This window comes from Stomoxys calcitrans, chromosome 1, assembly GCF_963082655.1.
Source record: "Stomoxys calcitrans chromosome 1, idStoCalc2.1, whole genome shotgun sequence".
NCBI classification, from domain to species: Eukaryota; Metazoa; Arthropoda; class Insecta; order Diptera; family Muscidae; genus Stomoxys; species Stomoxys calcitrans.
The window spans coordinates 184,540,149-184,554,401 of record NC_081552.1 but is presented as its reverse complement, the minus strand read 5'-3'; the positions used below and the strand labels follow the sequence as shown (position 1 = coordinate 184,554,401).

The 14,253-nt window shown below is 42.1% G+C and overlaps 1 protein-coding gene across 11 annotated transcripts in view; it reads left to right on the top strand.

Moving 5' to 3' along the window:
• The window catches only part of LOC106089608 (JNK-interacting protein 3), an 89,897-nt gene that overhangs the window by 64,093 nt on the left and 11,551 nt on the right, over positions 1–14,253 (top strand). For 7 of the 11 annotated variants that reach the window (XM_059360280.1, XM_059360521.1, XM_059360483.1 and 4 more), the window contains one exon: positions 3,654–3,848. In XM_059360280.1, coding sequence (XP_059216263.1) covers positions 3,654–3,848 — 195 coding nt within the window. Of the gene's footprint in view, positions 1–3,653; positions 3,849–4,033; positions 4,105–13,533; positions 13,774–14,253 lie in introns of those variants that run through there. The other 4 variants (XM_059360600.1, XM_059360561.1, XR_009396438.1 and 1 more) reach the window with 3 other exon arrangements.

Sequence of the window (14,253 nt, the reverse complement as noted above, 5' to 3'; positions counted from 1 at the left end):
AGCCTATATGGCTAAGAATTTCTCCAGTCAGCCTTTGTTGGACCGCAATCCTTTGCATTTTTATCGCAATTCCAAGAATTGAAGCTCACACAAGGGAGCGTTCACATATTCAGCAAACTTCAGTGATCCATTCCTGGGTAGCTCGTTTTCCTCCCAATTCCTGAGATTTACCAAAACTTACATGTATTAAATAAATCAATTCAAAACTTGACCTGAGACGCGGCAAAACCTTAGCCACGATTTAAAGATGCATCTCCGAATCACTCTCGACTTCATATTCGGCCCGAAGCCAGAGCGTTCAGCATCGCTTGTCTGTGCAAGCGTATCATAAAGGTCCGATCGGCCAGCAGCTTCTACCCCGACACGGAATAACTATCTTCATCATGAGAAGCTCATCTGAAGGCTACCAGGCGTGTCCAAAGCTTGCGGATATTGAGATGCTGTAGTTGTGGCGCTATAGGTGAGCAAGCTCGTTCCGGTCCAAAAGACCGATCGCCGAAGGAACATAATGGCCATTAATTATTTAATGGCGCCAATAACTCGCCCCGTCATATCGAGCATCATAGACACTCAGTATTTATGCAAGAGCCGGTGTCATCCGGCCTCTCACTGAGACTCCCCGCTCTATACCGCTGATTGTCCACGACTGCAATTGCAGCTACTGGAGCACCCCACTATCCGCAACCTGTGAACACGCCCGGTAGTTCGCAGCTAAGCTTCTCGTGATAACAATGGATACCTCCCAGATCGCAGCTCAAAGTTCCAGCCTGTGTGGTGCTCATAGTACCGGCTAAAAACCCACCCTGTCTCACCCCTGGGGATAAATTCCACCTTGGAACCGCTTTCGCATTACTTCGAGGTGGACCCTATATCTTGTGATACTGCATATTATCCTCGTTGTGTCTGCCTCCAGACCTCCGCATTCATACTCTACGCCACTGCGTGCTGGTCTATCTTCTTACTGCGCAGTACTTGTTCGGTGTATCTCATCACCGCCTCCCAGTCTTCCACCATTCTCCGAACTATTGTCCTAGGCGAAACGCCGCCAATCTGTTTCCAATTGTCTACGTCTTTCGAACCAGCGCTCGCAGTGGAAGAATGTGTGTTCCACATCGTCGACAAATTCTAGCTCCTTCTAGCTCATATTTCCGGAATTAACAATTGGAGGCCACCGTAGCGCTAAGGTTAGCATGTCCTCCTATGACGCTGAACGCTTGGGTTCGAATCCTGGCAAAAACATCAGAAACCATTTTCAGCGGTGGTTATCCTGGTGACATGTTTGAGGTACTCTGCCATATTAAAACTTCTGCCCAAAAAGGTGTCGCACCGCGGCACGCCGTTCGGATTCAACTATAAAAGGCCCCTTATCATTGAGCTTAAAATTTTAATCGGACATCACTCAGTGGTATGTGAGAAGTTTTCCCCAGTTCCTTAGTGAAATGGAGGCAAAGTAGAGGTTAAACAGTGCCGAAGATATCACCCCGACTTGGGGAACTCCCTGTTCCAGTCTACAGTGCTTCGAATTCTTATGCCTAAACTCCACAAATTGCTGGCGACCACACAGATTATTCGCGACCCAACGTTTCAGGCCTGGTTAGAGGGACGTGTGAAATGCCTTCGATAGGTCCAGTGCTTCGAAAACCGTCCTATTACATGGCCTGGGCTGATTGAAGCCACGGCAAATATGTGCGGTGATGGCATGCAAAGCTGTTGTTGTGCTATGCAGTTTTCAAAATCCATGCTGATGCTCGGTGAATGAAAATTCTACTACGAGGCTCGGGTAGAGTAATGCTTCGTTGGCAACTGTTGAGAGAAGGCCTGCACGACTCCCCCAAATTCGGGTCCTTTCCAGGCTTCAGTAGAGGGATCACTCTACCCATTTTCCAGACCGCAGAAATCGCTCCACTGGTGACCTGATGGCATTCCTGTCTGAACGTTGAAGTCTCTCTATTCGATCTCTCCCAGTTCGATGAGAGTAAGGTCGTGGCTCTGGATATTTCCAAGGCATTTAATGGGGTCTGGCACGGTGCACTCCTTTCAAAACTTGTCGCTTTTGTTGTCGATAATAACTTCGCTCGATTTATGTCGAGTTTTCTCAGAGATCGCACTATAAAAGTTGTTGTAGATGGGTTCTCATCTGACGAATATAGATTGAGCGCAGGAGTACCAAAGGCTCTGCCCTTTGTCCCTCTCTTTTTCATATTTTCATTGACGATCTACTGGGTCTGACTTCGAATCCGATCTACTTGTTCACGGATGACAGCAACCTCTGTCATTCTTTTTTATTCGACCATAGGTAGAGTCTTCGTAAGATTGAAGACGGAAGGCGGATTATGGACGTAACACTCTGCCAGGATTTGCTGGCGATTTCTGAGTGGGGTCGAATGAACAGAGTAGATATTAATGCATGCAAAACGCAGTGCTGATTCACCGACAATTTACCATCCTCAATATCTATCGACGGTGTAGATATCAAGCATTCAAAGGCTCTTGATGTTCTGGGCATAAAGTTTCAATATGATGTCCGTTGGTCAAAGCATGTATTCGAAGTGTCGAAAGAAGCATTCAAGCGCTTTCTTAATCGGTGTAAAAAATATTTAACTCCCGCTAATATTCTTAAAATCTACACTACGTACATCAGGCAGAAGATGGAATATAACTCACATATATGGGCCGGAGCTCCAAAATCATCCTTGGAGCTGCTTGACCGTGTTCAGAGGCGGGCGTTGGTGTTGATTAGAGATGGTAGGGTATCCAACTCTAGTGTTTCCCTTGAACATCGTCGAAACGTGGGTTGTGTGGCGTTGTTCTGTCGATTCTTCCACGGTGTGTGTTCTTCGAAAATCAGTCTTCTGATTTCTGACTTGAGGTTGTTTTGTCAGAAATACAAGATTTTCTAGAAGCGAGCACCGATTTGTAATCGATTGGCCAGCTGATCGGACCATGTTCTACCGATAGAATGCTTTTTTCGCAAGGACGGTTCGATGTGAAATCGAATTCCGGCTGATGTTTTCCCCGCTACTTACGACATCCAGAAATTCAAAGCAAACGTCAATAAACACTACTCCCTCTTTCCCCCCTCCTATCGTTCCTCCTCTCCAACGCAATGCACTGCATATATAGGGGACCCCTGCGTGTTGGTTGATTGAAAAAAAGGGTGTTCAAAGACAGTTTGAGGACAGTATTAAGGTACTCAACTCCAGGTAAACCCTGATTCTTCAGCATCAGTCAAAAAATTTCGTCGGGGTCCAACGCCTTGGATGATTTGGCGCTACGGATGACATTTGTAACTTCGCCCACAGTAAATTGTGATGGCTGCCCATCGGCTCGGAGACCACGGATACGACGAATGGCTCTTCTCTTTGCACTGTCACTCTCGGGATTCACAATAAATTGACGGTTGAACAACCTGGCGCATCTCTTCGGATCAGTCACGGTTACATCGCCAAAAGTGACTGAGGTGCTGTCATTGTGGCTGGAACACTTGCTCCAAGTGTTCCAGCCACAAATTCCGCTTATGTTCGTTGAATACCCTGTTTATTTCCAGATTCAGCTCGCTGATTCATCACGCTCGTCTGAGAGTACTGCTAGATGTATTTTTTTTACTATTTTTTTCAATTTTGAATTGTTAAATCACATTTTTATTATTACAGGTGATCCCAGTACTCAACTGCCTACATGTTGTATGGCCAATGCTCAATTGTCCTTCCATGGACATCGTGATGCAGTTAAATTCTTTGTTTCTGTGCCGTTGCGTCAAAATAACAGCGCTCAATTGCAATTCACCAACAAACGTCCCGATATGCTGGTAATGTGTGGCGGTGAAGGATACATTGATTTCCGCATAAGTAAGTAGACGCGCCCAACAAATTTTTGTGGACCTCCCTTTTCAGTTTCGTATCTATTGCTTAATGGTATATAAACTTTGATATCTATAGTAGTTGTTAATTTATTTCTATTCGAAGACAATCAATTGGTCTGGTTTCCTTATGATTTCCAACATATATATTTTTTATTATTCTTACACACACAGGACAAGAAAGATCTGTAACTGATGCTAGTGATAATGCTGCGCATTTGATAGTTTGGAAAGTTGATTCGTAAGAGAGTTTTTTATTTTTCGTTAATTTTATAAGGCCTTTTTTGTTTTAGCTTGAATAGCAATTAGTAGCTGCTTTAAGGATACATTTTCTCAATGTAAGGTCAAAATTATTGATCGCATTTAATGACATGCATACTAAAAACTACACTTATATCATTGTTGTTGTTGTTATTGTAGCAGTGTGTTGTACACTGAGGCGGCAGCCCTTGCCGATGAACTACTCCATCGGGTCAACCCGGTACGTATAACCGGCTGCCATGGAACTGAACTGATCATTGTCTGTCATTAATTCGTCTGCTGGATTCTTTTTAGTATCCATATATAGTAGCTCTTCGACTATGTTGGGGTACGTCTGGAGGGATTTGGTGCTACGTCGAGTACTCGATTGGCTCGACGTTTGAAAAGGTGGCGTATGTGGTGTGGTGCCTGGCTACAATCGGGACATATATCTAACATGCTGGCATCAATCCAAGCTTTGTAGAAGTTGAGGCGGTTACATCTGCCGACGAAAGCTTACTTCTTCAGAAATTTATATCGTACTATTCCTAGCATAATGATTGGTATTCTAATTGTTCGTACATTCCACTGACTGTTAGGCTTTCCTATGATCCGGGAGTTCTCCTTGTATCCTTGACATGCTTTGATTTTACATGATCCAAAAACTTCGTATGTTAGTTACTTGAACGGGTATTGGCTCCGGTCGCGAAATCACAGTTAATACGAGTCAAACATTCTCCCAAAATATATAATGTATGGAGTAGCCTTTATAATTCCCCACCTTTTGGTTTAAATTGAATGTTTCATTAAGGAACAGGGGACATTCCTTTCTTATTAATGAGTTCAGCCCGATTTAATTGAAAGCTCAATTGTGAGCTTCCTTTTTATAACAGTCTCCAAACGGGGTGCCGCTTGGCCATCTCTTCTTTTAGGGAAGTTTTTCATAGCTGAATAACTCACAAATGTCGCCAGCATTAGTAAGGGGATAACAACCGCTGTAATATTTTTCTGATATTCTCGCCGTGGTTTGAACCCTTATTTTAAGCATCAAAGGCGGACCTCTACGCCATAAATGGATATCCCTCCATAAATGTGAGCTCACTCGGAAGGAAACCTTTTTCGAGAAACTTTAACCTGAAGTTCTTATCTCGAATCGATCCAGTTGCCAGATAGTCGTAAGGCCTTCCTAATTCTACTCTTCTCATCTATAGTATCCAGAATGGAATTTCTGCCGTTCCCGCGCCCTTTTGCATGCCAAATTCCCCCAGCACGAGGACAACCTTGGCGGCACAGTTCTGAATGTAGATCTGGGTTCTAATACTAGCGAGAACAAAAGAAAAATATTCAGCGGTTGTTATCCCCTCCTAATGCTGACGACATTTGTGAGCTACTATGCCATGTAAAAACTTCTCCCCAAAGAAGTGTCACATTGAACTTAAACTTGAATCGAACAGCACTCATTGATATGTTAGAAGTTTCCGCCTGTTCCTTGATGGAATATTTATAGGTAAATTTGCTTTTGCATAGGCGGAATTTTCAGCATCGCATCTGAACCTGACTGCTGTGTAGCTACCTTGATTTCTACGCAGGCTAGTCTTTTGACCTTATCGAAATACATAGTACGAGTTCTGGTAAAGAGCACCAACTACTTTTTCCTTGCTTTGAGTTCTTTGGGTTTCTCGTAGCCCATCTCTACACTCTCTTCAATGACCTTACCATTATCTCACTGATCGTCGACAGAAAATTGGCTCTGATTGTAATTAATTTCGTATCATCCCTGCTGATATTCCATAGGTCTTCGTTTATCACACTTTTGAGAAAACTTCTTGGGATGTTTCTCTGTTCATCCCCTCTTTGATCCCTATCGGCCCAAATCGGTGACCCTTGCTCCGTTATTAAATGGCCTCTCTATATCCAGGAAGGCTTTAACCCCCTCGTTGAGGGTCGTCTTCACCAACTTAGCTTTGAGGTATGAACCCTCTGAATTTCTCCCTCTTCATCTTGAAATCGATCAATCTTTTAAGTGGTTTGAGTGAATTTCTAAATTCAATCAAAGAGTTAAAAGTCAGCGTCTAGCTCTTTTGCAACCATTTTATTTGGGATTCTCATAGCGCTGGTCTCTGACGCTAGCGTCAGTGGCGTTAAGACTTTGACAGATTATTCTTACGCGGTGGTACCCGTTCTGGACATGCCTTCAAAAATATTTCGTTTAGGCACCCTGTAGCAAGGCGAGGGGTGAGTTGGTTGGTGTTGTTGTAGCCACATTTTCATGTGGAGGTGGCGGTCGTCGTCAAGCTCCTGTAGGTGAGCAATCTCGTTCCGGTCCAAAAGACCGATCACCGCGAGAACATGTCCATTGGTTATTTAAAGGCGCTAATAGCTCGCCTTGTCATATCGAGCATCATGGGCATTCAGTATATGTATGAGCTGGTGCCGCTCTGCCTCTCACGGAGACTCTGCACTCGATACCGCTGATTGTCCGAGACTGCAATTGCAGCTACTCCGTATGGATCATTCCGCTATCCTCAACCTGTGCACGCGCCCGGTAGTTCGCAGCTAAGCTTCTCGTGAGAGCAATGAACACCACACAGATCGGACCTCAATGTTCTAGCCTGTGTGGTGCTCAAAACTATCCCGTGCTGGGAGGGGTGAATTGGTAATGTCTTCGGCTCTTGCTTGCGTTCGGTTGTAAAAACGCCTCTTGGAGGATGGGTTGTTAATGTGGGCTCGGCTGGTGTAGTCTCGACGGTGAGGCCATCCCAAGTTCAAGGCCCCCTTGTTGGTGCTTTTGATCGGAGCGGTTTCCGTCGACAGTCTTATAGGTAATCGGGAACTTTCGGTGGGCATTGGTGGAAGGCGAACGAATCGCGCAAGCAAACTAAGTGCGGATGCAAGCTAAGCGCGAATGCAAACGAATCGTGAAAGCAAACTAGATGCGGATGCAACCAGATGCGGATTAAAGACCATTCATTTCTGTTTTCAAAACACACTAACAATCATAGAGTATTTCAAGAACTGAACTCTTCGTTCAAAAATTCAACATTGTATGAGACAATTGAGAACTGAGTAAAACTAATAAACAAGACACCAAGCAACGAGATGAGTGAATGCATAAAATGAGGCCTTCAGCAAAAAGAAGATTGATTCGGATTTCAGGCAGTACACGTTGTTGTTGGTGCTCACAGCTATCCCGCGCCGGGCAGTACACGTTGTACAATGCATGTATTCGGGTAAATTTTGCAACGAAGGCAACGTGGTTGATTTGGCATAAGCATGGGTAAACACACACAAACACACGCCTAGCAGTTTGCAAACGATTTGTGTGTTCAGTTCATATTTTGAAAATGACAGCGAGACGCTTTCATATACAGCCAGTAAGTGGGTTCGGAAAACCAAAAGTTTGTGCAAATTTGCACAAATTGTTACTGGAAGTCGTTCGGGTACTTTATTTGCCAGCGGGAGAGCGCGAGTAAAATTTTGAAATATTGGTAAGTGAGAACTTGCAAATTTCTACTGGAGGTTGAATTTAAATAAATAGCAAAAGAGAGTGAAGGCTGTGCTTACTCTCCTGCAAGTTTTTGCTGGAAAAGTACGCTAGTAATTTCTCATAACTCACTTTAACGGCTATGAATTCGAGATAAAAGTACTGAATGGTGGTTGTTTTTTAAGATTATCTACTCAACAGCAATTTGTTCGTTTTACTCAGTCTTCAGTGTCTCGCTCTCTAGTAGTCTTGGAATACAACATCATGGGGATTCAATATTCTCGAGTCCAGCAAAAACAGTCACCAATGAATGGTTTTTTGCAGGGCTTTAGTGCGGATGCAAGCTAAGTGCGGCTGCGAACTAATCGCTGAGCAAACACCTGAAACTATACTGAAACAAGTTGTTTTGAGATTCACACCCAATCTTTCTCTAGGACCAGAGAGTTCACACTAGAGATGTGCGCGTGACGATAAACGAGAAGAAAATGTTACTCACGCACGACTTTTTTATGTCGACTCACGTTCACGCACGCTAATGAGACAAATAGTTTACTCAAGCAAGACTCACGAGGCACTCTCGTCTTACGAGAAGATCACGACTCACGAAAAACTTACGAGTCACGGTTGAAAAATTATTTTTCCATGAAGCGAATTATAATTTTTTCTATGCGTCTCTCATCATACAGTATTTAAACGTACAAATATTAATGTATAAAATGTACCAGTCCATAACCACTTATTTATTCCTTTCATTTTTATGCATCGGGTGACAAAATCGTAAGTAAAAATACCGTATGATTTGAGGGCGTGGAGAAAATTTTGTTCGTCGTTATTTTTTAATCGTTAGTCACGCGTGGCACGACACGTCACGACTCACGTTCACATTAATGGCAGAAAAGACCCAACTTTAAGAACTGAAACGAACATTTATTTAATGGGAATAATTTTCAACATTTGAAAAATCACACAATAAAATAAGCACCCAATGTCGTATCAACACTCAAGACCATAAAGCGTTAAGCTTTATTTTTGAGCGTCGCGTTGCAAAAATGGAAGGCTACCGTGGCAAAAAGGTTAGTACGTCCGCCTATGACGCCGAACGTCTGAGTTCAAATCTCGGCATGAACATCTACAAAATTTTCTTCGTAGGCTATCCCCTTACTAATGTTGGCTACATTTGTAAGGTGTCCATGGCGGTCATATTAAAACTTCTCTACCAAGTGGTGTCCCTATGTGGCACGCCGTTCGGACTCGTCATAAAAAAGGAGGCCCCTTATCATTGAGCTTAAGCTTTAATCGGACTGCACTAATTGATATGAGATAAGTATCCACTGTTCCTTATGGAAAAGTTAAAAAATGTTTAACTTAGGCGCTTGAAAACGAGCGATGCTCTGTGTTGGCATACGTGAAACAGTGTTTATAGGCGTCAAGGTTAAAAATTGTTTAATTTTTGCGACTTGATTTCTTGACATTTGTTTGCAGAGTTGCATTTTTCAACGCGACGCTCCTCAACGTGCTCAATTTTTTAAGACCTATACGTCAGTATGTGTCAATCACAGTTCATTAATAGAGTTGTTATGGGTATACGTGATGTGCTTGTGTGTGTGGTGGAACAACTAGTAAATAGAAGAGGGTGGAGTTGGCGCTTTACATCTTTTTTTGGGCCAAATTACATACCCTCCTATTGAGTTGACGCAGCTTTAAACAACGACAAAAAACAGAAAGGGGCAGTAGTCATGAGCAGTGTTGCCGTTTTTAATAGGTTCCTACCAAAAGTGGTAGGTTTTTATTCTCTTGGTAGGTTGGTAGGCTGACTTCAATTTTTGATAGGTTTTTCCAATATGTAAATATCAAGTTAATACACGTCACCTGTTTAACTGCCCAGCCAGACTCACTCGACTCAGATCCAGATCCCTCTGGACACACCCCATCTTAGTCGCAGAGTTCCTGTATCTTGATACTCAGCAGAAGAAAGCAGACGAAAAATAGAACACAACAAAGTGCTACAACAACAACCAATCCCAAGGCAGCCGGTTGTACGTACCGGATTGACCCGATGAAGTCCTTCATCGGCAAGTGCTGCCGTCTCAGTGTACAATACAACAACAACAACCAATTATTAAAAAAAATCGCCGGGGATAACTTAAAAGTAATTCATTTCTCGTCGTTTCTGTGTATTCATGGATGTCGTAGGCCAAATACTATAACAAAGTTCTGATATAGACTGTAATGAGTGTCATGGAATCTCTTCCAAATTTCGTGAATTCAGGGTAAGAAATCCGGCTTTTATGCATTCAATGCCTTCAATCGGAAAATAGGGCTATATGACTGCTACATACACATATGGTCAAATCTGGTCCATAGTCAGATGTTGAGGGGTCCATGCAACTCACCGAACCGGCGAAAGTGTGTGGTAATTGCACGTTTATTGGTTCAAGACATTAAATCGGGAGATCTCTTTATTCATACTCAGCACAATTTTTCATTGAAATTGGGGCAAAAATATGACTTATGAACTCACTTATTAGGAGATCGGTATAAAGGGTGCTATATCAAGATATAGTCCATCTTTAAGCTATAGTCTGTCAAGTTATTTTAACAGATAGACGGACAGAGATAGCTAGATCGTCTATGAATAATACGACGTCTAGTATGTATACTTTGTAGGATTGAAAATGCATAATTAGGTTAGGTCTAAGTGACAGTCTGCCAACAGACTCATTTAGACGTTTTCGTCCATTGTGATACCACAGGAACAGACGAAGGAAGGTGCCTTCTAATTCCTAACGTTCAACCATCCAGATCGCTTTAAAAAGAGCAATAACTTGCGAATTTTCACATCCGCCAAATCAGACAGGTTCTCAAAGAAATGAAAATCTAAAGTGGAACTTCGTCCAACTGCTAGTGCGGGACACACACACAGAAGGTGTTCTATAGTCTCCTCTTCTTCGATGTCCTCACAGCTTCTGCGAAAGTCGTTGCTGGCAACTTTCATTCTGCCAGCATTTTTTCCGATCAGACAATGACCTGTCATGACGGACACAATGACTGAGACGCCAGTACTAGCCAATGACAGCAAAGCAGTAGACCTCTTCAAGTCTAGATGAGGCCACATAATTTTTGGAATGCTCACAGTCCCCTCTTTGTGACCATCTATCATTCGTTGTCATTCGGGCCTGATCATGAAAACTTAGCTTATATGTCGCTAGAGGCATACCCACAGATTCCAGTATCCCTGGAATGTGTAGGGTAGTTCCTAGTCTCGCAAGCCCGGCACCCAGAACAGGTTAATTTTGAAGTCTATGTTACTAGGGGTACCACTATTCCTGATACAACCGATTGGAACTATGCGGTTGTATCAGGAATAGTGGTACAGAAATTTTTATCAAAAAGCGGCTCAGATAGAGTATAATCCACACTGCCTGGAACATCGGATATTGTATCAAGGATAGCACAGTGTCCGTAGCCGCCACATGACCACGGATTTATACCTTGACCACTTTCGGTAGCCCACTTTGCTGTTGCACGTAGATCTTCCTAGAGTGTATCACTTAAAGTGCTAGGAAACTTTCCCCTAACCGCAATTGCCACGTCATCAGCATATTCGACCACTTTTACGCCTTTTTCTTCCAGAGACAAAAATATATTGTTAATGGCTATATTCTAAAGTAGAGGAGGTGGTTCCTCTGCTGACCCATCCTTTTAGATCCACAGATCCCAAGCCTGCCGTAATGCATATTTTAGTAAGTAAGTTATTAATAAACTTTCTTAGGGTAGAGTTGATGCCTAGAAACTCCAACTCCTTCATGATTGACATCAGTTTAACATTATTGAAAGCACCTTTAATGTCAAGAAATGCAACCATTGTATATTCCTTGACAGCAGAACCCTCTATGTAGCCGACTAGGTCGTGAAGGGCGGTTTCAGTAGATTTGCCTTTACTATATATTGTACATGCTGCTACGGCGACAGGCGATCTCCAGTGATCTTTGCCCTAAGATATGTTTCTATCAACCTCTCAAGAGTCTTCAGCATAAAGAATGACAGACTAGAAGGACGAAAATCTTTCGCCTTCGTGTGGTAGGGTTTTCCTGCCTTCGGAATGAAAATGACCTTCGTGTCCCTCTATCCTACAGGTATATATGACATTCTGATACAGGCAGAGTATATCTCCCTAAGCCAAGGAACCAGTCTATCAGACACAACTTGTAATTCAATCGGTGATACATCATCAGGGCCTGACGACTTAAAGGAGTCGAAACTTTTTATCGCCCAAAGAATTTTCGGTTCAAACATAATTTCCCTAATAGCCTCCGACGAATGCTTACCAGTGACAACCTCTTCTGACGCCACGTTGTCCGTTGGATAATTTCCCGGGAAATGTGTATCGACGAGTAGTTCTAGTATATCCTCACTAGACATTGTCCATACATACTCTGACTTCTGAATATACCCCACCGTAATAGGTATCGAGGACAGAATCTTCCTCAGATGTATCCTCCAGGGAGCTGCAGAATTTTACCCAGGATTTGTTCTGAGCCTTTTTAAGCTCGCTCTTATATTTACTTAGCTCAGTCTTATAGATGTCCCAATCGTGTGGTGCACTTGTGGCTTTTGCTCTGTTGAAAGGTTTTCTACAGTCCTTCCTTAGACCACCCAAATCTGGGGTCCACCATGGCGGCCGCTGTTTGACCCTTGGCTTGGCACTAGGGCATGCTGACACAAGCGAGTCATTCAGGGCCTTCGTGAGACGCTTGACCACTATGTCTATATCATAATAAGGTGTTTTTCAAATGAAATGACAAAATGGCCAACTTTTGAGTGGTTGGTTTAAAACCGTATTTTTGGTAGGAAATAATTTCCTTGAGTGGCAACACTGGTCATGAGTATACACGTGGCATGTCCCTTCGGCAGAACAAATCGTTTGTAGGCAACGAGTATATACTAGGCATGTTAGTTTAGCATAACGAGTAGTAAATAAACGAGGATATATCGTTGAACTTATTTTTCCAACGAAATGTGCACACCACATATGCTTTCACTTTTTAAAAAGGTTTTTATTTTGCGGACAAAGAAGTCTGACGATAAAATTAAACAACCAAAATAAAAAAGTAGCGCAAAAACAGGTAAACGAGGAAATATACGAAATGTGCTTGTTCGGCGGCCAAAGATCCCTGCTATTTCCTTTATTCCTCACGCGTGCCCTCATAATCGCCCAAATAGACAGCTAGAAAACGTTTTTCTGCATATTTAGCATATTGTTGTTGTAGCAGTTTGTTACTCCAACGGGTCAATCCGGTACGTACAACCGGCTGCCATGGGATTGCATATTGATTATGGCTTCGTTCTCGAGTATAGGAGGGATACGAATTCTTTCTGCACCATAGGCGGACTGGCTTACCCAAAAATTGCAAATTTTGCACACGAACATTCCGCTAAAGAACAGGAGCAAACTTCTCACATATCAATGAGTGCAGTCCGATTCAAGTTTAAGCTCAATGATAAGGGGCCTCCTTTTTATAGCCAAGTCCGAACGGCGTGTGCCGCAGTGCGACAACCCTTTGGAGAGAAGTTTTACATGGCATAGTACCTCACAAATGTTGCCAGCATTAGGAGGGGAAAACCACAGCTGAAATTTTTTTTTCTGATATTCTCGCCAACATTCGAACCCAGGCGTTCAACGTCATAGGCGAACATGCTACCCTCTTCGCTACGGTGGCCTTGCTTACCCACAATAGTTTTGATCCAATCTAGCATTGAGAAAATCGTTTAATTTCAATAACTTGAGAATTTTTTGCTTTATAAAAGATTTTTAAAATTCAACTAAAACAAAAAAGGCCCGTTATTTTATTTGTTTTCATTTTTCATATCTAAACTCTTATAATTTCGATGCGTCGCCATAACACTAACGTATTTCGTTTATTCATTTTGTTTATTTTTTTGTATGTAGAACATTTAATTTATAGTTTTGTCAGCAGGATGTATTCCTTTGCGTGTTGAGCTATTACTGACACACTCACTGTATGCGACTGAAAACCTTGTGTTTCATGTGTGTGATGCGCCTTATTAGCGTTTATCCATTTGTCGTCTTATATTCGTGTGTTTTTTATTTGATTTTCCCTCTTCTCAATACAAACAAACAAACACAGAATGGAGCGATTAGTGACCTGATTTCGAAAATTACGCCAAGGTTTTTACTTTTTTCTTTTTCGTTTGATTTTGAATATTTTACAATATACATATTTTAATTGGTGTTTAAAATACGTTGTTACTGCACTCCGGTCACAAATTGGCTTATTTATCGCATACTTTGTGTGTTTTTTTTAATTATTTAATTTTGCACCAAATTTTATTTAATATTGTGTTGTTAACCAATTTGCTTTTTTTTTAAATTAAATATTATTTTTTTTTTTTTAATTTTTTCGGGGAGAATAGCTATACTTGTTTGAAGGACAACAGAAGTTTCACAAAAAACACTTATATTAATTGGTTGTGGAACATTTATTGGGTTGCCCAAAAAAGTAATTGCGGATTTTTCATATAGTCGGCGTTGACAAATTTTTTCACAGCTTGTGACTCTGTAATTGCATTCTTTCTTCTGTCAGTTATCAGCTGTTACTTTTAGCTTGCTTTAGAAAAAAAGTGTAATAAAAGTTTATTTGATCAAAGT